Source organism: Meriones unguiculatus, chromosome 14, assembly GCF_030254825.1.
Source record: "Meriones unguiculatus strain TT.TT164.6M chromosome 14, Bangor_MerUng_6.1, whole genome shotgun sequence".
NCBI classification, from domain to species: Eukaryota; Metazoa; Chordata; class Mammalia; order Rodentia; family Muridae; genus Meriones; species Meriones unguiculatus.
In genome coordinates, this window is record NC_083361.1 from 69,033,665 (window position 1) to 69,058,329 (window position 24,665).

The 24,665-nt window shown below is 48.4% G+C and overlaps 1 protein-coding gene across 3 annotated transcripts; it reads left to right on the forward strand.

Annotated features, from left to right (window-relative positions):
• The first annotated feature begins 1,364 nt into the window (after positions 1-1,364).
• On the forward strand, positions 1,365-17,615 carry Zscan2 (zinc finger and SCAN domain containing 2). 3 transcript variants are annotated; one of them, XM_021663229.2, is made up of 3 exons: positions 1,365-1,513; positions 3,778-4,281; positions 15,437-17,615. In XM_021663229.2, exons 2-3 carry the CDS (start codon positions 3,879-3,881, stop codon positions 16,873-16,875), a joined length of 1,842 nt encoding a protein of 613 aa, XP_021518904.1. In that variant the 5' UTR covers positions 1,365-1,513; positions 3,778-3,878; the 3' UTR covers positions 16,876-17,615. The 3 variants fall into 3 exon arrangements, with proteins under 3 accessions (XP_021518904.1, XP_060223410.1, XP_060223411.1); XM_060367427.1 differs by having other exon boundaries at positions 3,781-4,281; XM_060367428.1 differs by lacking the exons at positions 1,365-1,513; positions 3,778-4,281 and adding an exon at positions 5,427-14,755.
• The last annotated feature ends 7,050 nt before the right edge of the window (positions 17,616-24,665 follow it).

The following is a 24,665-nucleotide window of genomic DNA, read 5'->3' on the forward strand; positions in this document are numbered from 1 at the left end:
CCGAAAGGAAAAAAAAAATCAGATGGGACATATAGGAGTAAAGCAGTCAAGAGTTTGTTTATGTTTTTTGTTTGTTTGTTTGTTTGTTTGTTTGTTTGAGACAGGGTTTCTCTGTGTAGCCCTGGCTGTCCTGGAACTCACTTTGTGGAGCAGGCTGGCCTGGAACTCAGAGATTGCCTGCATGTATGTACGTGAACCACATGCATGTCTAGGGTCTAGGACGGCCAGAAGAGGGTTTTTGGATCTCTTGGCACCAGTCCTGCAAACTGTTGTAAGCTTCGATGTGGGTGTCGGGAATCGAACTTGGGTCCTCTTCAAGAGCATCAAGTAAGGGGAGTAAGAGCGAGTTCGGGGATAAAAGGATGATCTTTGGGAAAAGAGCAATGGGAGCAGAGAAGGAATGATTGTTAGATCCGTCCTTTATCTGTTCCCTCCTCCTTGTGTCTCTCTCGAGGTGAGCGCTACAAGAAAGTAGCACGCTTTTCTTGGATGCCCATTTTACCCAGTCCAAATACACTTAAGATGCAGGACTGTGCCTGGGGGTTTAAGTACCCCCAAAGCTGAAAAGTTCACTGGGTGAAAGGGTAAAAGCACTCTGCACACTGTCCTTATGAGGAAAGACCCCGAAGCCCGGTTAAGCCCAGTCAGCTGGTAGACCGCTACTGCTCTTTACATCCTGTTTTGGGGGCCCTGAGCGGGCTGTCACCTGTTGTTCTTTATGTCCTGTTTTAGGGCACCTGGTTGGTCATTCTCTCCCAGAATTAGCCTCCTTCCTAACACCAAGGCAGAAGGAGATTGTGGAAGAGTGTGCGGTCCAAAGCCGAAGGAGCGGGGCGGGGCTTTCATGCAGACGCAGCAATACCACGTGTGAAAACAAAGGGGTGTGCAACACCCGAGTGCCCGGGCGTAGCTGCGGATTGCAGGGAGAGGTGCGGGGTTGGGCCACGAGGGCCTTTACGGGCACAGATTTCTTCCCCGATCAGAGTCAGCTTTTGGCTGTCTGGGGCCCAACACCACCATTTGCCTCACAATTCTCACCCAGCTTTCGTTTTTTTTTTTTAATAGACAAATACACGCAGGCTTTAGAGAATTGAAACTGTCTCAGGTAAAAGCCTTGGGCCGTACTAGAAGACCGAAGGCTAGTCCGGGGATTTTCTGTGCCTCTGATTCTGAGGCTTTGCCTAGGGCTATCAAAGCCTCTCTTCGCTCAGGTACGGTGTTCAGTTTTTTCTGGCTAAACTACATTTCCCACAACACCTCGGGCCGAGCAGCCCGCCTTCCATCTGGACGCTGCCTTCACCAATAGCGGAGCAGAGTTTCCAGAAACTGTCCTGAGCAGCCAATGAGAGTGGCCGTGGGCGGGCCTCTCCCGTCCATTGTTCTCCTTGCCCCTTGGGCTTGAGCTGAGGTGAAGCCAGAGGGACCGGGGCCGGCCGGTCCGAGGGGTGCTTTTGCGCACCGAGCCGTCGTGGGAACAGGATCTGGTTCCTGGAGAGGCCAGAGGGAGAGGCAGGTCAGAAGCCGCGCGCCCGGCGGGGAACAGCCGGAGAGACGAGCGAATAACGGGCCTGGAGCCAGCTGAGGGCACCTTGGGGGAGGGGCGTCGGGGTCCGTACCCCGCGGTCTGGGCTCTCGGTTCTGCGTCCCGACCCTTCCGGGCCCCCGGGATTCCGCTTATGCCAGCGCTCCGAGCACACGCACCCCGGGAGCGCAGGCTTTATTCTGGGAAGGGATGCTCGGCGACACCCGGTCGAGCCCCCTCTTTGTCCAGATGGGGAAACAGAGGCTCTGAGGGGGCGTGCCGTGGCCCGGTTTAGTGAATGGGCCGTCTAGGTTTAGTGTTCCCAGGAAGGGGTCCGCTGTGTTTGTGTTTCACGTTGGTTGTCATTTGGACAAATTGACGTTGGAAGCTTCAGTTTTCTTTTTGTTGTTTTGTTGCTGTTTTTACTTTCTACTTTTGCTATTTTCATAGGGGTGGGAAGGCATGTTATCTGAATCTATGGTGTAATGATTTTTAAAAATAAATATTCGTTGCTTTTATAATATTTAAATAGTTTTTTCATTAAATTTTTATTTTTTTATATTAATTACAGTTTATTCACTGTGTATCCCAGCTTTAGTCCTCTCCCTCCTCCCCTCTCAATCCCACTCTCCCTCCCTCATCTCCTCCTATGTCCCTCTCCAAGTCCACGGATAGGCGAGGTCCTCCTCCCCTTCCAACTGACCCTAGCTTATCTGGTCTCATCAGAACTGGCTGCATTGTCCTCTGTGGCCTGGCAAGGCTGCTCCCCCATCCAGGGGAGGCCATCAAAGAGCTAGCCACGGAGTTCATGTCAGAGACGGTCCTTTTTCCCCTTACTAGGGAACCCACTTGGATACTGAGCTGCTCTGGGCTACATCTGAATGAATGGTCGTTGGCTAGAGAATCAGTCTCAGAAAAGACCCGGGTGCCCAGATATTTTGGTTCTATTGCTGTTCTTGTGGAGCTCCTGCCCTCTCCAGGTCTTACTATCTCCCTATTCTTTCTTAAGATTTCCTACACTCCGCCCATATTTTATGAATCTCAGTATCTGCTTTGATACAATGCTAGGTAGAGTCTTTCAGAGGCCCTCAGTGGTAGGCTCCTGTCTGTTTCCTGTTTTCTCCTTCTTCCAACGTCCATCCCATTTGCCTTTCTGAGTGAGGATTGATCATCTTACCCAGGGTCCTCCTTCTAGCTCACCTTCCTTAGGTGTGTAGATTTTTGTAGGTTTATTCTATATTTTATGTCCACTATCCACTTGTAAGTGAGTATATATTGTGTGTGTCTTTCTGTTTCTGGGATACCTCACTCAGGATGATCTTTTCTAGTTCCCACCATTTGCTTGCAAATTTCATGATTTCCTTATTTTTAACTGCTGAGTAGTGTTCCATTGTGTAAATGTTAAATAGTTTTTAACACCACTGCTTTGACTAGTTTGTAGAGTTGCTGCTCAGGTCTAGGTCCCTCTACCCCCACCCCACCCCCTTGACCCCCATGCATGTTCATTTAAAAAGCTACTTGGGAAATTCTAGGTGATGGGGCATAGCTGTATTCTCAGTACTCAGGAGGCAGGGCAGAAAGACTAGCAGTTAAAGGCCAGCCTGGGCTACACAGTGAGATAAACAATGTCTGTACTGAACATGTAGGGACTTTTTCATGTTATTATATCCCAAACAGTATAACAACTTTTTACATAGTGTTTACACTTAGGTATATGCTGTTCAGAGATGATTGAAGGTATATCAATAGGGGACTTGAGCATTCAGAGATGTGGGAACCTGAGGTTCCTGGAACCAGTTCCCTGAGGATAACCCAGCCTCTGAAAACATAGCAGTAATGTCTCCTCCTAGTGAAGCTTAACATACGATCCGCTACCAATCATTAAGATGTTCCAAATGATAAGGGTGAGTGTTATTATCTATTTATGAAGTTGTCTCTGAGGTTGAATGATTAACCTCTTCGTTAGGTCAAGGTCATTTGCTCTGCAGAAAGTCTGAACTTAGGGCAGGATATGTTGGTTCTGTTTCTCTCACCCCAGACCATTGTATTTCTACTACTCATTCTTCAGTCTTCCGAAAAGAATAGTGCTGTGTGTGTGTGTGTGTGTGTGTGTGGTGTGTCTTTTGCCACAGAGAGGCACTGTCTTCAGGAGTAAGGCAGCAAGCCTCTGTTGGGTTTTGAATGTAAGGAGGCTGCTTCGAGATGGCTGTAAGATGTAAATTACTTAGTGATTCTGGTCCTGTCTTGTTTCTCAGCAGACATTCGTGCTGGGATTGGAGGAAGGAGGTGCCTTCTCAGAGAGCCTGGAGACGGGTGCGAGGCTTGACATTGGAGTGATCATCCTGGAAGTTGGATAATGGCAGCCGAAGTTCCTGCAATGACAGCTCCTCTCAGCCCTTTGGTTCAGGTACCTCAAGACGAAGATGAACAGGCGGAGGTTACCACTATGATCCTGGAGGATGACTCATGGGTGCAGGAAGCAGTGCTGCAGGAGGATGGCCCTGAGTCCGAGCCCTTTCCCCAGAGTGCTGGAAAGGGCAGCCCACAGGAGGAAGGTGCAGCTGGGGGACCTCAGGGTGCACTTGTCCGGTTTCGGGAGCTCTGTCGACGCTGGCTGAGGCCAGAGGTGCACACGAAGGAGCAGATGTTGACCGTGCTGCCAAGGGAGATTCAGGCCTGGCTGCAAGAGCACCGGCCAGAGAGCAGCGAGGAGGCTGTGGCTCTGGTGGAAGACTTGACCCAGACCTTTCGGAGCAGTGGTGAGATGTAGGACGGGGCAGGGAGAGGGCGGGAGCCTCCTGAGGTGCGGTAGTGCAGTGGCTGGGCGGGAGCGAGTGCTCTTCCTAGAGGAAGAGATGGCGCCTGTCTCTCCTTACTGTCTCTGAGGCACTCAGCGAGATCATAGCTCTTCTGATGCCCTCACTGTGTGCAGCGGTAGCCCCAGAATTTCAGTAGGAGGGGCTTGGAGGGCTGGTCTTGGAGCTCTGTTTGCATACTACACTCTGCTTTGACTTGTTTGGTCCAGTGATTGGGAGGTTGACTGAAATCACAGAGTGGTCTGGGGTAAAGTTCAGTGGTAAATGTGATGCCTGCCTAGCATGCACCAGAGTTATCTGGAAGCTATTTTTGGGCTTGTGGTTTTTAATTTCTCTTGCTATAAAGAGAAAGTATTTCTTTTCTTCTTCTTTAATTTAATTTAATTTGATTTTATTTTTTAAGTTTTGAGATAGAATCTCATTATGTATACCTGGCTGGCCTGAACTCACTGTGTAGACCAGGCTGGCTTCTGACTTGCAGAGCTCTGCCTGCCTCTGCCTCAAGAATAAGATGTTCTTCCCTTAAGAGGAACAGAACATTTCTGTTGGTTTGTAAGTATAAGCACAAAAATGAACTCTGTAATCCACCCCCTGGACCCTTCAGTTGGTTGTAATCATTGAAAATAGAGTTGGCAATTAGGAAAAAATGCAGTTTTTTTTCAGAGTGGTCATTTTGATAAGCAACAGGTAAATTGTCTGGGCTTTCTGTGGTATGGAGTCATCTTAGACTCTTTAAAGAGTAATTGGCCAGGCTTGGAGGGGTACGCCTGTTACCCTAGTGCTCAGAAACTGGAGGATTGCAAGCTAGTCTCTGTATACAGAATAGATCTCATCTGGAGAAAGGAAAAAAGGTAATTCCAGACATGCTGTTTACAGCGGCTACTGTATCTGTGTGCTTTAGTGATGAGTTCTGGATCCTTGTCCAGTTACCTGTTCTATTTGCATTTGGCCTTGGGCTGTAAACTGTGCTTATTTGATTATCCAGTATTTACTTCAGTTCTGCCTTTCCCCTAGGACAATTTCAGGACCCAGAGGATGTGGCTGCTTTGTGCTGCTGAAGTACTTCAGGAATTCATAAAGGCATGTGGAGAGGTCAGGCCAGATCAGAGAAGGCTTTGTAGCAGGCATGGACCATGAGTAGGAGGTAGCAGAATGGCGTAGAATTTGGAAAGTCACGGTGCCAGGAGGAAACTATGACAGCTGAGAGGAGCTGTGCTCAACCAAGGCTCTGAAGTCGGGGAGCTGAGGAAGCGGGTTTCCTCAGATGACAGCAGCAAGGCAGGCCTGCTGATGGGAATGGAAAGTGTGTTTTCAGGAAGTGGTGGGAGTTTGGGGGAAGGGAGGCTGGAGGTTTGAATGAAATGCATTGGCTCTCTAACTAGGGCCTGTGGGGCATGAGAGGAAGCTGACTTTGGCAACAGGATGTAGGTTTGATTAGATTGGGGAGAGGCTAGTGGAGAGCAGTCAGGAAGCAGCCTGGTCATGAGATGTGCCATGTTGGGAGTCAGAAGGAGGTGGAAACCGCAGCGGTGGAAGATAAGATCGGACAGGACGTGTGAGAAAGAACTATCAGTGTAAAGGCATCTCTGGAGTTCTGTCTTCAGGCCCACAGTCTGTTTAGCATCTCACGAGCACCGTCTTGGAACATAAGTGGATTATTGTCATTAGAGGAGGAGGGTGCCCTACTCTAAGATCAGGTAGCTGGTATGAGGGGAAATGCTTGTGTTCTTAAGCGTTGCATCGAATGAGGGTCCTGATGATTCCTCGTGAGGTCCTGGAAGGAGGAGAGCCCATCAGGGTGTAAGGCAGAGTGACTGACTCAGTGCTGTCCAGTCTGAAGGACTTAGCAGGCTGGGAAGGGAGAGGATGAGGAGAAGGTAGTTGAGGGCAGAGGGTGTGACAGTAGGCAGGGACTGAGAGACATGGGTAAGTCTGTCCTCAGAAGAAAGGACTTAGAGGACTGACCGACCCAGCCCTGACTGGGCACCTTATATGGCACTGGCACAAGAATCTTGTGAGGTGAGTGGGATTGTCACTTGACAGGAAGCTCAGCAGGCACACAGCTGTCATTTGGTAGAGCCAGGATTCAGACTCAGGTCTGTTTGCTACTGCGTGAGTTTCACGGGTCCTAAGGCTCCCTCCTTCCTTCCTTCCTTTCTTATTTTTTATTTATTTTTTTGAGACAGGGTTTCTCTGCATAGCACTGGCTGTCCTGGAATTCATTATGTAGACCAGGCTGGCCTCAAACTCAGAGACCCACCTTCTACTGCCTTCCAAGTTCTGGGATTAAAGGCATGCACACTACTACCTGGTTCCAGGCCCTAAGTTTTATTTGAGGTATTTTAATTTAGCAGGGCTGGTGTGAGTTCGGGGAGAACCAGCCTTCTCTGAGCCAGTTTTCAGTGAAAAGGCTCTCACTGGGGGAAATAGGGCTATATAAGCCTTGGGGAAGTGGGTAGGGATGTCCCGGGTGAGTGTACATCATTGGCTGAAATGCTTCATCTGCATGGAGAGGCATTTCAGGGGCTAGCTGGACACGGCTTTATGGGGAAATAGGAAGTTTTGATCTGAAACCTGGCCACCCAGGCTATGTGACTACCTCAAGTGTGGCAGAGGTAGTGGTCTCAAGGATGCTTGCGCCTGGGCATGCAGGCTCAGAGGAGGGAGAGAGCCAGCCTCAAGATGAGATTTTTGGGGTTTGGACATGTCTGAACCTCTTTCTTGATCTGGGCTGGCTCCCCCAGTTGCAGGGCTCACCTGCCCCACAGTAATCCTCCCATCTGAATCTCCTGAATTCTGGGCTTATGGATATGCTACTGAATTCAGCTTAATTTTAACCTTTGTACAAAGAAGAAGAAAGAAAAGAAACTTGCCCTATATTAGACTTCCCTTGCGTCTGATGGCTATGGCGAGTTTATAATGAACTTCAGGATTTCCAAGATAGCACAGAGGCTTGGGCTGAGGAGAAGTCTGTCTGGTGATTGTTTACTGGGGGAAGTCATGATTGATGCTGTTTCTCAGCGGGAGTCTGAGGTGATTAGAGCCCTCACCATCAGCTCTGCAGTGTCTCACTTTTTTCACTGGTCCTCTAAGATGGGGGTTTCTCCCCGGAGGAGGAATCATGTTCTGACTTCTGCCTTTAAGATTACCTCTGTTGGGAGTTGGAGAGATGGCTCAGTGGTTAGGAGCACTGCCTGCTCTTCCAAAGGACCTGGGTTCAATTCCCAGCACCCACATGGCAGCTCACAACTGTCTGTAATGCCAATTCCAAGGGATCTGACATATTCACACTAATGCACATTAAATAAATAAAATAAATAAATAAGTAAATAAAAAGATTACCTCTGTTAAGCCAGGCGGTGGTAGCCCACACCATTAATCCCTGCAGTGGGGAGGCAGAAGCAGAGGCAGGCAGATCTCTCTCAGTTGGAGACTAGCCTGGTTTACAAACCAGTGAGTTCCAGGACAGCCAAGACTACACATAGAGACCCTGTCTCGAAAAAAACATTAAAAAAAAAAATGGTTATCTCTGTTGGTCTTCATTGGATAACACACGTTGCCCTTCATAGTGGCTCCCAGGAGTCAGGACACCTTCATTCCTTCTCAAACATTTGCTCGACCTGATACCAGTCGGCCTCTGTTCTGTTTGTTAAGATAAAGGTCTTAGGGTGTATTGACCCAGGAAAGAGCATTTCAAGGCCTGGTTAGTCACTGCTTAATATTTGACTAAGAGGTACCCCTGGGTGTTCTCCCTTGAAGAGTCTTGTAATTCCAATTAAAACCGCATCTCTATTAATAATTTACATGTAAAGTTTACCTCTGTTTTGTCCATGTTTCCTGGGTGTTCATTCTCAGCCCCAAGTCAGGTGTTGGGATTTCCTGACTGAATTTCTGCAGTCGTCTCTAAACTAAACCTCTGTCTCGCCTCTGCCCCACTCATCAAGTTCCTTCATGTCCCCCAGAACAGGTTTCTTGTCTACCAAACCAATTGACCTTCTACGGGGGTGGTCGCTTGCAGTCTCTTTCTTGTTGCACTTTTGTTATTTGCTGGCTGTTTGTTTTGAGATGAGGCCTCACTCTATTGTGTCTAGTTCAGGCTGGTCTTGAGCTCACTGGGAAGCCCAGGCTGACCTTGAACTCATCATTCTCCTGCCTCAGTCTTCACTTTTTATCAATCTTTTATGTTATTGATATAAATATTCTTCTTTTTTCTTTTAGGAACTTCACAAAGTCTTAAAGGCTAGAGGCCTTATCCTCTCCTCTCCATGCTCTTTCTGGGTTTCCTCTCATAGTGAGAACTCAGTGACTATTGTTGGGATGAATAAAGAAATGTTTGCACTTGCAGGTTGAGAGACCTCTGCTTAGTCCATCAAGGGGACAAACAGATGGCTAGCTCTTACTAGACTCTTACCTCTTACATTCCGGATACAAGGAACCTTACTTCTGCACCCCCAGCTCCCCTCATTTTTTTTTTAACCCAGACAGGGTCTCCATTGCCCAGGATGGTCTCAGATACTCTGTTGCTGTGGATGACCTTGAACTTCTCTGATCCTCATGCCTTTACTTCCCTCCAGATCTTAGGTGTGTGTCACTATGCCCTTTATACAGTGCTGTTATTTGCTGGCTTTTTGTTTTGAGATGAGGCCTCACTATATATTGTCTCTACTCCAAGCCAGTCTTGAGCTCATTGCAAAGGTCAAAATGACCTTGGACTCATCATTCTCCTGCCTTGGTCCTTCCTAGGCAAGTACTCTGGGCTGTATCTTTAGCCTCGATCAGCATCTGCCTTTAAAAACAATTAAAGATTCACTTTTATTTTTAATCATGTATATATGTGCTTCTGTGACCCCACACATGGGAATTCGGATCCCTGCAGGAGCCAAAAGAGGAAGTCAGCTCTCCTGAGGCTGGAGTTTAGACAGTGGTGGGTGCAGGGAGCTGAAGTCCTCTGGAGGAACATCAGTCTTCACTGATAAGCTGTCTCTTCAGGCTCATGTCTGCCTTTTCTTAAGAAAACCAGTTTTGTTGTTTGTTTATTTTTGGTTTTCTGAGACAAGGTTTCTCTGTGTAGCCCAGGCTGGCCTAGAACTTAGAGGTTCGCCTGCCTCTACCTCTGGAGTACAGAGGTGTGTGTCACCACCACCCAATTAAGCTTTGGTCTTAAAGATGCATTTTTAATTTTCAATTGTACGCAGGCACGTGTGCTTGTGCAGAGGTATGTAGATATGAGTGCAGATGCCCATAGCGGCCAGAAGAGGGGTCAGCTGCCCTTGAGAAGTTACAGGTGGTTTGAGCCTCCTGACACCGGTGCTAGAACCTGACTCAGGTCTATTGCTAGAGCCATCTTTAACCGCTGAGCCATCTTTCCAACCCCTAAGCTTTGATTTTGTAGAACAAAATGGAGTCAGGTAAAGCTAGGCAAAGCATAGCCAAAGATACCTCTGAATCTTCAAAGGAAGATTGGTGGGACATCATCCTAGACCTAGGGAAATACTCATGCCAATGGGCAAGCCATTCAGCTTAGCACCATCAAAGACTCCTCTTAGCCTACAGTGTTTCCATTCTCCAAGTTCCCTCATTCAGAGACAGCAAACCCAGCAAGTATGTAATATGTATCAATAACTGTATTTTAAAGCAGCACATTTCTGAAGTTGGAAGTGTTTTTCCCATTTCTCAAATTACAGAGCCCCAATGAGATGGTCCCTGTGTGGTCTAAGTATAAACGTATTGGGTAGCTTTTTCACTTGCTGTGGTCTAGACCAGCCATAGTCATGAGACAACATTTACTTGAATTGACAAAGTTGCAGTTGGAAATCTGAGTTACAGAGAATTCACTTTCGTGTTGAAGGACAGTGAAAACCTCTCAAGCTAATGAGCTGGCTCTGGCTGTGGGTGACAGTGTCCCTTGATGGAAAATGAGATTGGGAGGCTCAGCAACCAAATCTCAGAATAAAAGGCAGGAGACAGCTCCTCAGTTAAGAGTACTTACTGCTCTTACAGAGGACCCAGGTTCGATTACCAGCATTTACACGACAGCTTTCAACCAACTATAACTCCAGTCCCAGGGGTTCTGGTGCCCTCTTTTGGCCTCTCTGGGAAACAGGCACGCACACGGTACACATACACACATGTAGGCACATGGTCATAAAATAAAAATCTTGGGACGACATCACTGCTCCTGGGGGTTTGTATGAGATTGACCACATTGTCCTTGTTTGATAGCCAAGCTTTCAGTCCACACAGGCCTGTCAAAAGAGCACTTACACAAAGCAGTGGGCAACTTCTGTAACTGTTACAGATTGTTGAGGTAAAAAAAAGAATGCCTGTGCCCCTGCCCCCACCCACCCCGTGCTTTGGGAAATGAGACTCGGGTTTTCCAGAAAAATTCCGAGTTTAAAATATTTATCTTTTGGGAGTTGGAAAGCTAGCTCAGTGGTTAAGAGCATTGGCTGTTCTTCCCAGAGGACCTAGGTTCAATTCCCAGCACCCACACGACAGCTCACAACTGTCTGTAAAGCCAGTTCCAGGGATTCTGACACCTCACACAGACATACATGATCTCGTACGTATTCATAAATACATACAAAACATCAGTGCACATGAAATAAAAATAAAGATTTTTTTTAAGTGTCTTTTGGTTGGAGAGATGGCTCAGTGGGTAAAAGCACTAATTGCTCTAAGTTTGGTTCCCAGCACCCACCTCAGGTGGCTCACCACCACTTGTAACTCCAATTTAAGGGAGCTGGCACACATCTGAAATCTTAGCTTTCAGGAGGTGGAGGAGGGTGGCTATAAGTTAGAGACCAGCTTGAACTATACAGGAAGTTGAGGTCCTTCGTGGGAGGAGCTCAGTGGTTGTCAGTTTGGGTGGCATACCTGAAGCCCTGGGGGAAACCCAGCGCCTGACCCTCTCTCAGGACCCTAGCTCATTCACATTCCAATAGTTGGCAGTTAAACTATTCATGTTTCTGTGTTTCATGCTTGAGGTTAGAAGTCATTTATCGAATTCATGGCCCAGTTTAGGTTCCAATAATGCTTGGCGTAAGATGGGGACAGTTTGTCTCTGCACTGTGCTACCTGCTGTTCCAGAGTTCATCCATCTGCTGTGAGAAGATGGGACAGAGAAACTTGGAGGAGACCAGCAACTCCAGCGTAGTGGCCTCATGATGGTGGAAGGGCTGCTAAACCTCTCCTGACAGATGTGTAGGCCTCATGGACTTCCATTACCCCACAGTGCTGAGAGATATCACAGGAAGGAAAAGGGAATTATTAGTCTAAAACTTGAAAAATACTTGATAATGGTCACACACCTATAAATCCCCACTCTGGGAAGGCCAGGCAGTAGGATCCTGGAAACCAGGGGCTGAGTAGGCTGCATAGTGAGGGAGTGCAGTACTGGTTTCCTGGACCAGCAGGGTCAAACCTGTTAAAAATGTAAATCCCGCCAGGCAAGGTGGCACCTCCTCTAATCTCAGCACTTAGGGAGGCAGAGGCAGGCAGACCTCTGTGAGTTCGAGGTTGGCCTGGTCTACAAAGTGAGTCCAGGACAGCCAAGGCTATACAGAGAAATCCTGTCTCGGAAAACAAAACAACAAGGAAAAAAAAAGAAAGAAAGAAAAGAGAGAAGAGAAAAAAAGAAAAAAAAAATGTAAATCCTACTCCAGAGCCAATGAATGAGAAGTGTTAAGGGTAGGTCCAGCCGTCTGGGGTCTCACAAGCCTGTTGGTGGTCTTGACTTAAGCTAACTACTGTGCCAGGTCTTCGGTTTTTAAACTTGGCAGATGATGATGTCTCTCTGGAGTCCATACCAAGGGTGCTTGAGACTGAACCCAGAGATTTCTGTATGCTAAACATGTGCTCTGCTACTAGGTGGCACCCTAGTTCCCGGGAAAGATTTCTGGAGGCTCCATAGCTGGTTCTGTAGTGCAGCGAAATCTAAACTCTGTGGCAATGTAGCTTTTTAACTCCAGGGATGGTCCATGGAACAACGGCATTAATATCAACAGGGAGCTTCGTAGAAATGCGCATTGTCAATCTTACCCAACTCCACCGAAGCCAAATACCATTTAATCAGATCTCTCGTGGATCCTAATGCACCTTGAAGAATAGAAGCCTATCCTGTATTAGAGGAGAGTAGTTTACATTCATACCCTTTCTTGTCCAGTAGATGAGCCAAGACACAGCTTTGCTCTCCAACCATCCTTACCATCTTCTGATGTCCAGTAGCAACAGCCAGAAGATTTGAAGTTTGCTGTGTAGCTAAACTGTTCCCTCAACAATTATAAACACATATGTACATATTCTGTGTGTGTGTGTGTGTGTGTGTGTGTGTGTGTGTGCAGCACATATTCCATGGTGCACATATGGAAAGCTTTCAGGAGCTGTTTCACTCCTTCTACCATGTGTGTGGGTTCTGGACAAAAAAAATCAGGTCATCAGGCTTGGCAGCAAGTGCCTCTACCCACTGAGCAATCTTACTGCCTTCATTCCTCCTTTAAAAACAGTCATATGTCGCTTAGGTCTTTTTTTTTTTTTTTTAAAGATTCATTTATTATTCATACAGTATTTTGCCTGCATATGTGCAAGCAGGCCAGAAGAGGGCACCAGATCTCATTATAGGTGGTTATGAGTCACCATGTGGTTGCTGGAATTGAACTCAGGACCTTTGGAAGAACAGCCAGTGCTCTTAACCTCTGAGCCATCTCTCCAGCCTGTCACTTAGGTTTTGAACTCACTGTGTCTGTAGGATAACTTTGGATTCCTGATCCTTCGCCTCCTCCATCTTGAGTGCTGGTTTTCCAGGCATGAGCCACCATGCCAGGTTGATGGGGTGCTGGAGATCAAACCCAGGGCTTTGCACACACTAGATAGACACTCTACCCACTATGCTACTTGGCCAGCTCACACTCATTTTTGTTGGCATGAAAGGGAGAGAACACTGCTGGAGAGGTGGCCTGTGTTAAAACTCCACTTCTTAGGATTGGAAAGATGGGTCAGCGGTTAAGAGGGCATATTGTTCGCTACTGAGTTTGGTTCAGCACCCATACGGGGTGTCTCCCAAATGTCTGTAACTCTGATTCCAAGAGAATCCTGTGCCTGCAGGCTCCGTGGACGCCTGCGTTCACATGTCCATTCCCACACAATATACATAATTAAAAATTATAACAAAACATTCAGTTCTTAGCTTGAAACCAAAAGTACTTCAAATTCACCTAAATCTGTGAAATATATACCATATAGAACACATGCGCATGAGAGAGGGAGAAAGAGAACTTTAGCTGCTTTACCAATAAAGGCGCACATAGGATGTTTCGCTAAACATTGTCTGAGAGTCTCTGATTTATCCTCAGAGAAAGTGTTTTCTCCCCAAGCAACACGCCCAGCTGGACTAGAATTGCAACCTGCCCCCACCAGTCTGGACTCTGCTTCATCCTTCTTGCTCCTTGTCTGGTGGTGTCTGGACAACCCCAGGAGAAGTGGATGAAGGAATCACATTCCAGGACAGCGAGACCCTGTCTCAACAAAAACTAAACAAAAACCAACAACAAACATGAACGTAGACTGATCTATCCTCTTTGTTTTTTATTTTATTTCAGTTTAGTTACTTTACATCCCAAGGGTGCCCTCTCCTTTCCCCCCCAGAAAAGAGGAGCCTCCTCCACCAAATGATTAATTAATTAATTAATTAATTAATTAATTAATTAATGTATATGAGTGCTCTCTATCTGCAGGCCACAAGAGGGCATCAGATCACATTATAGATGGTTGTGAGCCATCTATAAGGTGAGTTCCAGGCTAGTATGAACTACATGAGATCTTGTCTTAGGGAAAAAAAAAAAGAAAATGAATTAAAAAAAATTTTTTTTTGTTTGTTTTTGGATTTTCAAGACAGGATTTCTCTGTGTAGCTCTGGCTGTCCTGGACTCACTTTGTAGACCATGCTGGCCTTGAACTCACAGAGATCCACCTGCCTCTGCCTCCCGAGTGTTGGGATTACAGGTGTGAGCCACCACTGCCCGGCTGAATTAAAATGTTTTAAAGTGGAACCTACTGTTGTAGTGTTTGCTACTCCAAGATGCTAAGGTGAGAATGTGCATGGCTGTAACGGGACGCAGGGACCCTCGCTTCTGAGGGCGCAGGCTGGGAGTGTTGCGAAGACGCTGGTTTCTTGGTAGAGGAAACTCAGAAGAGCTCAGTGTGGAGAAGTACACAGTGTTTAATTTAGTAAATGTTACTTATCTCTCCTTAGCTACTGATTGCAAAAGAACAATCTTATCTATTCAAAACCTTTAAATGGGGGTTTGAGTTATCCTTTGCAGTGATTTTCCAGGTTTAAATATCTTTTGAGCCCAAGTGTTACAGATGAAGCAACCACTGCATCTGCCATCTCACCTTCTTGGCCCAGCTGCAGCTCCAGGTATTTTCCGTCTCTTCCTCTCCCTTCTCTCACTCTGACTCCATTCCTCTTTTCATTCTTTTACAGGCTGGTGCCCGAGGAAGGCATCTGCTTCCCTGGAACTGAGTTTCAGGAAGTTATGACTAACAACTGGAGATACAGTTGTTAGCCAGAGTGTGATTGCTGGGAATTGAACTCTGGTCCTTTGGAGGAGCAGCCAGGGCTCTTCACAGCCATCTCTCCAGCCCCGTGTTCATCTTTCTTTTGAGACAGGATCTCACAGGCTTGGAGCTTGCCATATAGGATAATCTGGGATTTACCTGTCTCTGCTTCCTCAGCACTGAAATTACAAGCACACAGCACCACAGCTGTTTTATGTGGATTCTGGGAGTCAAGGTCAGGGCCTGGTGCCTGCCAAGCAAGCACGCAACCGACTAAGCCACCTCCCAGGCCTTTCTTTCTTGTCATTTTAAAGGGTGTGTGTGTGTGTGTGTGTGTGTGTGTGTAGACCAGAGGACAGCTTGCTAAAGTTGGTTCTCGCCTTCTACCGTATGGGTCCCAACGATGAGACTAGGGTGGTCAGACATGGTGCAGGCACCCTAGGGCCACCCTGCTGCCCACCTCTTCCAACTTGCCTTTTTGTTCCTTTCTCTCATCCCAACGGGGAATTGAGCCGACACTGTATGCTTCTCTTTATTTCAGATTTTGAGATTCAGAGTGAGAATGGGGAGAACTTAAATCAGGACATGTTTGAGGATGCAGAATCGCACGAGATGTTCTTGAAAATACCCGGAGGTCAAGGTCCGCAATCCGATGGGGAGAGTGACTGTGAGAGAGACTGTGGCTCCGGGGCCGCCCAGGGAAGGGCCCCCGGCGAGGCCCACAGGGACAGGCCATCCGGAGGAAGGGAGGCTGGCCAGCTGATAGGCCTGCAGGGCACCTACCTGGGCGAGAAGCCTTACGAGTGTTCCCAGTGCGGGAAAACGTTCAGCCGGAAGTCCCACCTCATCACACATGCACGGACCCACACGGGAGAGAAGTACTACAAGTGCGCCGAGTGCGGGAAGAGCTTTAGCGACGGCTCCAACTTCAGCCGACACCAGACCACCCACACGGGAGAGAAGCCTTACAAGTGCAGGGACTGCGGGAAGAGCTTCAGCCGGAGCGCCAACCTCATCACCCACCAGAGGATCCATACGGGCGAGAAGCCGTTCCAGTGCGCCGAGTGCGGCAAGAGCTTCAGCCGGAGCCCCAACCTCATCGCGCACCAGCGCACGCACACGGGCGAGAAGCCCTACTCCTGCCCCGAGTGCGGCAAGAGCTTCGGCAACCGCTCCAGCCTCAACACGCACCGGGGCATCCACACGGGCGAGAAGCCCTACGCCTGCCGGGAGTGCGGCGAGAGCTTCAGCTACAACTCCAACCTGATCCGCCACCAGCGGATCCACACGGGGGAGAAGCCGTACGCGTGCGCCGACTGCGGCCAGAGCTTCAGCCAGAGCTCGGCGCTCATCACGCACCGGCGCACGCACACGGGCGAGAGGCCCTACCAGTGCGCCGAGTGCGGCAAGAGCTTCAGCCGCAGCTCCAACCTGGCCACGCACCGGCGCACGCACCTGCCGGAGAAGCCCTACCGCTGCGGCCTGTGCGGCAAGGGCTTCAGCCAGAGCTCCAGCCTCATCGCGCACCAGGGCGTGCACACGGGCGAGAAGCCCTACGAGTGCCCAACGTGCGGCGAGAGCTTCAGCTGGAGCTCCAACCTGGCCAAGCACCAGCGCACGCACACTGGGGAGCGGCCCCACGAGTGCGGCCAGTGCGGCCGGCGCTTCGGCCAGCGCTCGCAGCTGGCGGCGCACCAGCGCACGCACACGGGCGAGAGGCCCCACCGCTGCCTCCTGTGCGGCAAGAGCTTCAGCCGGGGCTCCGTGCTGCTGATGCACCAGCGGGCCCACCGCGGGGACAAGCCCTACCGCTGCCCCGAGTGCGGCAAGGGCTTCAGCTGGAACTCCGTCCTCATCATACACCAGCGCACCCACACCGGGGAGAAGCCCTACAAGTGCCCCGACTGCGGCAAGGGCTTCAGCAACAGCTCCAACTTCATCACTCACCAGAGGACTCACCTCAGAGAGAAACTTAGCTGAGGGGGTGGCAGGGCCAGGGGAGGGCTCCCGCCAGGCCCCGTTGTTCCTTTAAAAGAAACGCCTGTCCTTAATACGCTGTTTCTGCCGAACCGCACCCTGTCTGTCCTCCTTTCTAGGACACCGTTATCTTAGTGGAGTCCTGTCAGTTGAGGAGTGGCGTATAGGAGCGGAAGGTTGGAAGGCGGGTCTTCTCCTTCACGGTTCGCTGTTTGATTGCCCTCCCCCATGTTCCTGTGTTCTTCCTGTGTGAAGACAGTTTGGTCTGCAGTCTAGGCTGAGCCCTCAGACAAACACTGGACACCATTTGTGTGGCTCTGATTGTGTCGCTGTCACTTTGTGCCGATGAGGTGCCTTTACCCCCAGCTGCTAGCGCTCCAGCCCCCACCCCCCACTCCGGCCTAGACTCTCGCTGGCTTTGGTGTCAGGTCAGGAAGCTAGATCTCCAGTTCTGAACCATCGATGTGAAGGAAAGGCCTTTTCCAGTTCAGAGTGTTGAGAGCGCAGTCTGGGAAGTGTGGCCCGGAACTGGCGTCTCGGTGTGTTTCCTTGGTAAAAGGGACGGTGACTGCCAGGAATGGCTTAGACTTGTGCATGCAGTCCCGTGGGACGTGGCTGTGCGGGGAGCACTTGTGGGCACACGGTTTTGTGTTTGGACTTTGATATCTGTCCTCCACCTGTCCGGTAGCTTCTGCCCCATTAAAACAGTCCTGTGTGCTGTAGGCGGTATCTGCATTTCTAAACCACTGTGTGCTTCTTTTGCTCCTTGTTCCTATTTACACACACACAGCATGTGTATGGAGACAAGATCCCATATAGCTCACGCTGGCCTTGAACATGTAATGTATTTGAGGATCTGGAACTTCTGATCCTCCTGCCTCCACCTCCTGAGTGCGGGATTACCAGTATGTGCCACCCAGCCTCGTTTATGCAGTGTTGGGGATGGGGCCGTCACACTGCTGAATTATCTTCTCAGCCCCTTACGTCTTTCCTTTCGTTTGTGCGAGTGTATGTTGTGTGCTGGCCAGTGGTTAACCTCCAGCGTCATTCCTAAGGCACTGTCTACCCGGGGTTTTTGAAACAGTCTCCCACTGGAGTCTCAGCTTAGACTAAGCCCCTGGCCGCACAGCCCCCAGAACTGCCATCCCAGTGCTAGGGTTACAGGCCAGCGCCACCACGCGTGGCTTTCAGCATGGATGCTAGGATTGCACTGAGATCCTCACAGTTTCACAACATGTATGTACCAACTGAACTTTCTCCCCAGCCCCACATTTAAAATTTTATGTGTGTGGATCCAGAATACTGTCCTGCAGGTTTTGTATAGCAAGGGAATTCTTTTTAAGGAAGTGTCAAATTTGCCTCTTCTGACCTCTATGGGCACAAACCCACATGGTGTATAAACATACATGCAGGCAAAACACCCATACACAAAATAAAATAAATCCTTTTTAAAAAGGGAGAAAAGAAAGAAGGAAGGAGGGAAGAAAGGAAAGAAGGAAATCCCCTGGTGGGGATTTGGTCTTGAATTAGTTTGTTCTGCAGATTCACACTTAATCTTAGTTGCTCCTGGTCTTTATTCTTAGGATTCCCACCCATGAAAAGTGAAGAGTGAAGATAGGATGTTAACTAGAGAAGGGAGTTGTTAAGAGGAAAAAGAGAGATGCAGTATCCTGAGAAATGTGAAACCATCATCTAAGTAGGAGGCTTATGCAAGGAGCATGTAAAAAAACGGGTGCTGAATATTGCCAGTTAGAGTCCCATTCTTTTCCTGACTTTGCCTTAAAAAGGAAAAAAAGCGGGTGGGAATTGAGCTATCCGGTTCATACTAGCATAGAACTTGTGAGCCTTCCTGAGTGCTGTGATTACATGCCTGGCTTTCTAGTCCCTGAGTCTTCTTTATTGTTTTGTTTTTGTTTTCTGAAACAGTTTTTCTCCGTGTAGCCCAGGCTGTCCTGGAACTCACTTTGTAGACCAGTCTGTCCTTGAATTCATGGAGATCCACCTGCCTCTACTTTCTGAGTGCTGGGATTAAAGCCATGTATCACCCTGCCCAGCTGAGTCTCGTCTTTTAATGTGTGTTAAAAACTTGTACTTGGCATGGTGATAAACACTTTTAGTCCCAGCACTCGGATGGCAGAGGCAGGTGGGTCTCTGTGAGCTCAAAACCAGCCTAGTCTACAAAATGAGTTCCAGGACAGCCAACAGCCAGGGCTACATAGTAAGACCTAGTTTCAGTGGGGGAAAAGAAAGAAGAAAGAAAAAGGAAAAGAAAGAAAAGGAAAGAAAGAAAAGAGACAGAAAGAAAAGAAAGAGACAGAGAAAGGAAAGAAAAAGAGAAAGGAAGGAAAGAAAAGAAAGAGAAGTTGACTTTGTGAGGAAGACTGTACCTCACTTCCATACCCCACCCGCCCCCTGCTGCAGGCTAAAAGTGGCCTAAGACTTTTAGAAAGAAAAAATGAGTTGTTTCAAAGAACATGTCATTTGCTGTGCAGTGATGGCCCGTGCTTTTGGTTCCAGCAGTCAGAAGGCAGAGACAGGTAGACCTTTGAGTTTGAGGCCAGCCTGGTCTACAAAGCAAGTCAAGGACAGCCAGAGGTACACAGAGAAAGCTTGTCTTGAAAAACTGAAAATAGATAAACAAATAATAAAATAAGCGACATATCATTGGGTTAGAGTCTTACCACTCTTTTTGCGAACCATTCAACCTATTTGTTGCCCAAGCTAAGTGTGGTGGCTCATGCTTATAAACCCAGCGCTTGAAGGCAGAGGTAGGAAGATCACAAGTCTGAGGCCAGTCTATGTAACTCCAGGCCAGCCTAGCTATCTGTCACTCAAGATTTGGCACGACACATTTGGCTAAGGAGTAAGACAGCATTAAGACTCATCTCTATTCAGAATGAGTTAATTGGGACAATGAGGAAATTATTATATTTTTTATTTGTTTTAAGGGAAAACTATAAAGTCTTATTAGATTATTAGTTAGTCTTATTAGTTATTTGAGTCTATTCAGGAAGGCACAGAAGCTGCGTGCCAGAAAGAGAGTATAGCTAGAATAGTTTACCAGCTGACGATAAGTTTCTCACGTAGCTCTTGCTAGTCTTAAACTCCATATGTAGCTAAGGATGATCTTGAATTTCTGAGCCTCATGATTTTATTTCCTAAGTGCTAGGATTACAAGCATGTACCAACATAGCCACCTTAGAGTTTTAGTATAATTTATGATAATACCTATCCTGAGATTACAAACTCTTTTTGGAATCCAGCTCACTGTGTGATAATAACTATAAATATTTTCCAGTTGGCTCACTTCACAGAGATATATATAAATTCATAAGGCAGATAGAGCTCAAAAAACTGAGTTCCTTATACTGTCCTTTGACAAGATAATTATCACTTCAGTGCCCTCTCAGTATTGTCAGTATTGTATTACTGACAATATTTGTAGAAATCAGCCAACATCCCAATGATATAACTAATGTTTTTGAAATGTCACATATAGTCAAAAGCCAGCTGGAAACCAGGTACCTATTTTAAATATATCTTTCCTTCTTTAGATTATTTAATTTTATTTTATGGATATAAATGTTTCCCCTGCATGTATGTCTGTGTGCCATGTGTGTGCAGTACTTATTGAGGCCAGAAGAGAGTGTCAGGTCCCCTGGAACTGTAGTTAATGGACATTTGTGAGCCATCCATGTGAGTGCCAGAAATCAAATGCAGATCCTCTGGAAGAGCATCAAGTGTCCTTAACTCCTGAGCCATCTCTCCAGCCTGTTTAAGGATTTATTTATTTGAGGTGTGTGTGCACACGCTTGCTTGCACCCCTGCCGTGTGTGTGCTGATGCTTGAGGAGGCCAGAGAGGGTGTAGGGTCCCCTGAAACTGGAGTTACAGGTGGTTGTGAGCTGGCCCATGTGGGTGCTGGGAACCAAACTCCTCTGGAAGAGCATCAAGCACTCTTAACCACTGAGTCATCCCTCCAGCTTATAGAAGCTTATTCTGCAGTTTGAAATCTAGGTCCTCCCCACCCTCATATGGACAGGAAGTGAAACCTCAGATTTTGTACTGCTTTTACTCTTTATTTTTGGCTTTTTAAAATTTGAGACAGTGTATTAGTCAGGGTTCTCTAGAGTTTATCAGAACTTATGGATGAGATCTCTCTCTAAACAAAGGGGATTGATTAGAATGACTTACAGGCTGTGGTCCAGCTAATCCAGCACTGGAAAGTCCAAGAATCCAGTAACTGCTCCATCCTTGAGTCTGGATGTCTTAGCTGATCTTCAGGACAGGATGGAATCCCGAAGAAGTTGCTCCAATGCCAGTGAAGGAATGGGTTTGCTGAAAGGGTGGGAGAAAGCAAAGAGAGAAGCTCCCTTCTTCCACACCCTCTTACAGGCTGCGGGCAGAGGGTGTGGCTCCTATCTAAGGTGGATCTTCCCACCTCACAGATCCAGATTGGAAGTGGATTTTCTCACTTCAAACAATCTAGTTAAGCAAAGGTCCCTCACAGGTGTGTCCACCCATTTTTGGGTTTTAGTTAATTCCAGATGTGGTCAAGTTGTCAGCCAAATCGCCATCACGGAAGGGTCTTGCTCTGTAGCTGTGGCTGGCCTCACTTACAGCTATCCTTCTGCATCTGCTTCCCAAGTACCAGGACTACAGTTTTGTGTGCTGCCATGCCCGGCTACCCGCACACATGAATCCACTGAATCACTACATCCTGAAACAATCCCCTTACTTTAAAGATCTTACTGAAATATGGCACATAACATTAAAATATACAGCTTGCTTTAGATTCACAAGCCGCACACACACAACCAGCGCCCAGATCCAGGAACAACTGAGCACCCTTATCAAGATGTGCCACTCTGCACCTGCCTGGAGTTTATGGGGTGGGAAGCTCATCAGACCTGGCTCTAGACAAATTCGTGTCACAGTCATAATGAGATGACTTCTCCACAGAACTCCCCTTTGGATTACATAGTGCAAGACACCGTAATAGCTTATAGCATAATCAAAAGGTCCAAAGCAGTGACAGGGCAGCTGTGCTGCTCCTCCTGCTCTCTCGCTGGGAACTCTGGGGGAAGTGGCCCCACTGGGGCAGACTGGAGACTCGGTTGTGTGGTAAGTGCATCACTAGCACCGGTTCTCCTGTAGTTCTCCTGAGGGCGCTTAGCTACACTGCATTAGTTTCTTTGAATTTTTTATTTTTTACTTTGGCTTATACGAGACAAGATCTGGCAGTATAGCCCAGGCTGGCCTCTGATTTATAGATCTCCTGCTTCAGCTTCTCAGACTGGGCACTCACATTTATCACTAAAGCTGTAAGCGAGGACATGGTGATTAGGTGGTGGCCCACCTTTAATTCCAGCGTTCGGGAGGCAGAGGCAGGGGGATCTCTGTGGGTAAAGGAGTCGGCCACCTAGCCTGACAACCTCAGTTGAGTCCCTGGGGCCTCTACAGTGAGAGAAGAACGCTGGCTCCTGGAAGCTGTCCTCTGACCTCCACATCTGCATCACCGCAGTCACTCCCCACCCCCCATATAATTTTTTTAAAGGTTTTAAAAAGCAAAGCAAAGCACAAGACACACTAATAGGAACAAATGGATGAAGAGATACTAGGTAAAAATGATACCTTAGCTAGCTTTTAATCTTTTCCTCCTCAGTCACGGGAGTGTCACAATTCTAGCTGACTAGTCCTGCAAGTAACAAATCATGACCTTTCCTGGCCCTTTACCCCTGACTGGGGTAGGGGTCGCTCTCTCCTAATCAGGAAGCTCCTCAGGGCACAGCTGCTCTATTCCACTGGCTGGTTCTCACCGGGCCATGGAGATTTCCACATGGAGGGTTCTAACAGGCTTGTTCATATCTTTGGGTAAAACATTGATCTTTTCACTTTTGATTTAAAAAAAAATGTCCCAAAGGAAATAGATATGATTTCATGAGTGATGGCGAGGTGTTGAGACAGAGATTACTTCCCTTTGGTGTTGCACAGCTCCTTGTAGTCTAGGTCTGGGGACCGTTGGTAATCTGAGCAAAGGCTGTGGCCCCAGGGCCCACTTGTCCTTGGGTTCCTGTCCACTGCTCACCCCCACGGTGTCTCAGCTCTGGGTTTAACATATGCCTGAAGCAGCTGCGGGAGAAGCTGCCAAGTGAAAGGTGTCGCTCCAGTGGATAATTTGCCCAGTTCTTCATAACTTGGTGATGTGAAACCTGTCAAAGAAGAGGTGCTCTGTCAATGGACGAGAGCCCCAAACTCTCTCCTGTTTGGTCCCTAAGGCAACTCTGAAACTCTTGTGCTGGTTTGGATGCTAGTTTCTGTATGATGGCCTGGGCTTCCACATAAGCCGCCTCAATCCGAAGAGAGGGAGAGAGAGAGAGCGAAAGCGAGAGAGAGAGAGAGAGAGAGAGAGAGAGAGAGAGAGAGAGAGAGAGAAGAGGCACAGGGAGGAGAGAGGGAGAAGGAAAGAGAGAGTGGGGAGAGGATGGAAAGAAGGGAGAGAGAGAGCGCCAGTCTCATTGCCGGTCTCTCCTGTCATCCTTTCCATGGGCTGCTCTTCTGTGGGCAGTCACAGCTTAGCTATCTAGAGGAAATAGTGACAGGAGCTAGGGATAGAGCCCAGAGACAAAGCATGTGGCTAGCACGTCAGAAGCACTGGATTTGGCCCTTAACACCAAAAATTGAAAGCACATGCTTTTTTTTTTTTTTTTTTTTTTTTTTTTTGAGGCAAGGTTTTAAGTCCAACGCTGGCCAGAACTCTCCATTCTCCTGCTGGGATTACAGATAAAGTACCCACGGCAGCCTTAAGAGCTCAGATAAAATTAAGCGCTATCGTGCCTTCCTGCCCGCTTCCCCCGAAGCCCCGACCTTTTCCCTCCTGGGCATTCCCGGCCTCTCTGTAGTACTCCCGCACATCGACTTGGACCACAGCCGCAGGAAGCACACCGCCGTGAGGAAGCGGCTCGTTCGGGGCAGCATTTGGAAAGGTTCTCTCCGCCCGACTGTACTCAAGCAGGGGCGCTCTGCTTTTCTCTTCCCACCGCAGCAGAGTTCAGGTCTAGTCCTTGCCCCGAGTGGATACCCCGCAGGTGGCTGTTGATGAGTTAGTGTCAAGGATACTCTCCGGCTCAGCCAGGTCTGGGCGTGCAGGACACAAAGCAGCGGGCTGTGTGCTGCAGCCTCACGTGACAGGCACCAGGCCTGTGACCGAGCAACACGTCCAGTGGTAGAAAACTGAGCTCCGCACTGGGTCAGCCCGTCAGTGACAGCTCTTAAAAGCCCGCAGGTGCTCTGCGCCCTCCTCCCGCTGCGACCTCAGCGTCCTTTACGCCTTCCGGCTGCAAAGCGCTCCTAAGGTCCCGCCCCGCGCCTCCTTATATTTTATTGGTTAACGCTGCCGTCAGTCTGGGTGTGGGGACCTCTGGGAAATGTAGTATTTGCTGAGTCCTGGGTCTCGCGGCTCTGCCTCCTGGGTTCTTTGTCCAATTGAGCTTCGGATCCTGGCTCAGGGGGTTGAGTGAGGATGCAGTGAGGTAGCGGGAGAAGAGGCTCTGGGTTGTCGTGGCCAGGTCGAGAGCCTGCATCAGGTTCTTGGCTTCCGAGGCAGGTCCTGCTGCTCACCGGGCCTGCAGGGTATATCTCTACCTGATCTGTAGCTTCCAACACTCTCGAGTCCGCAGGGCCTGCGTTCGACACCCGAGTTTCCAGAATTCGTGGCGTCTGGAGCAGGGTGGCCTTCCACTCCTGGTCCAGCCAACCAATGACCTGGGTCAAGTGGCCGGGGTAGCTGCGGCC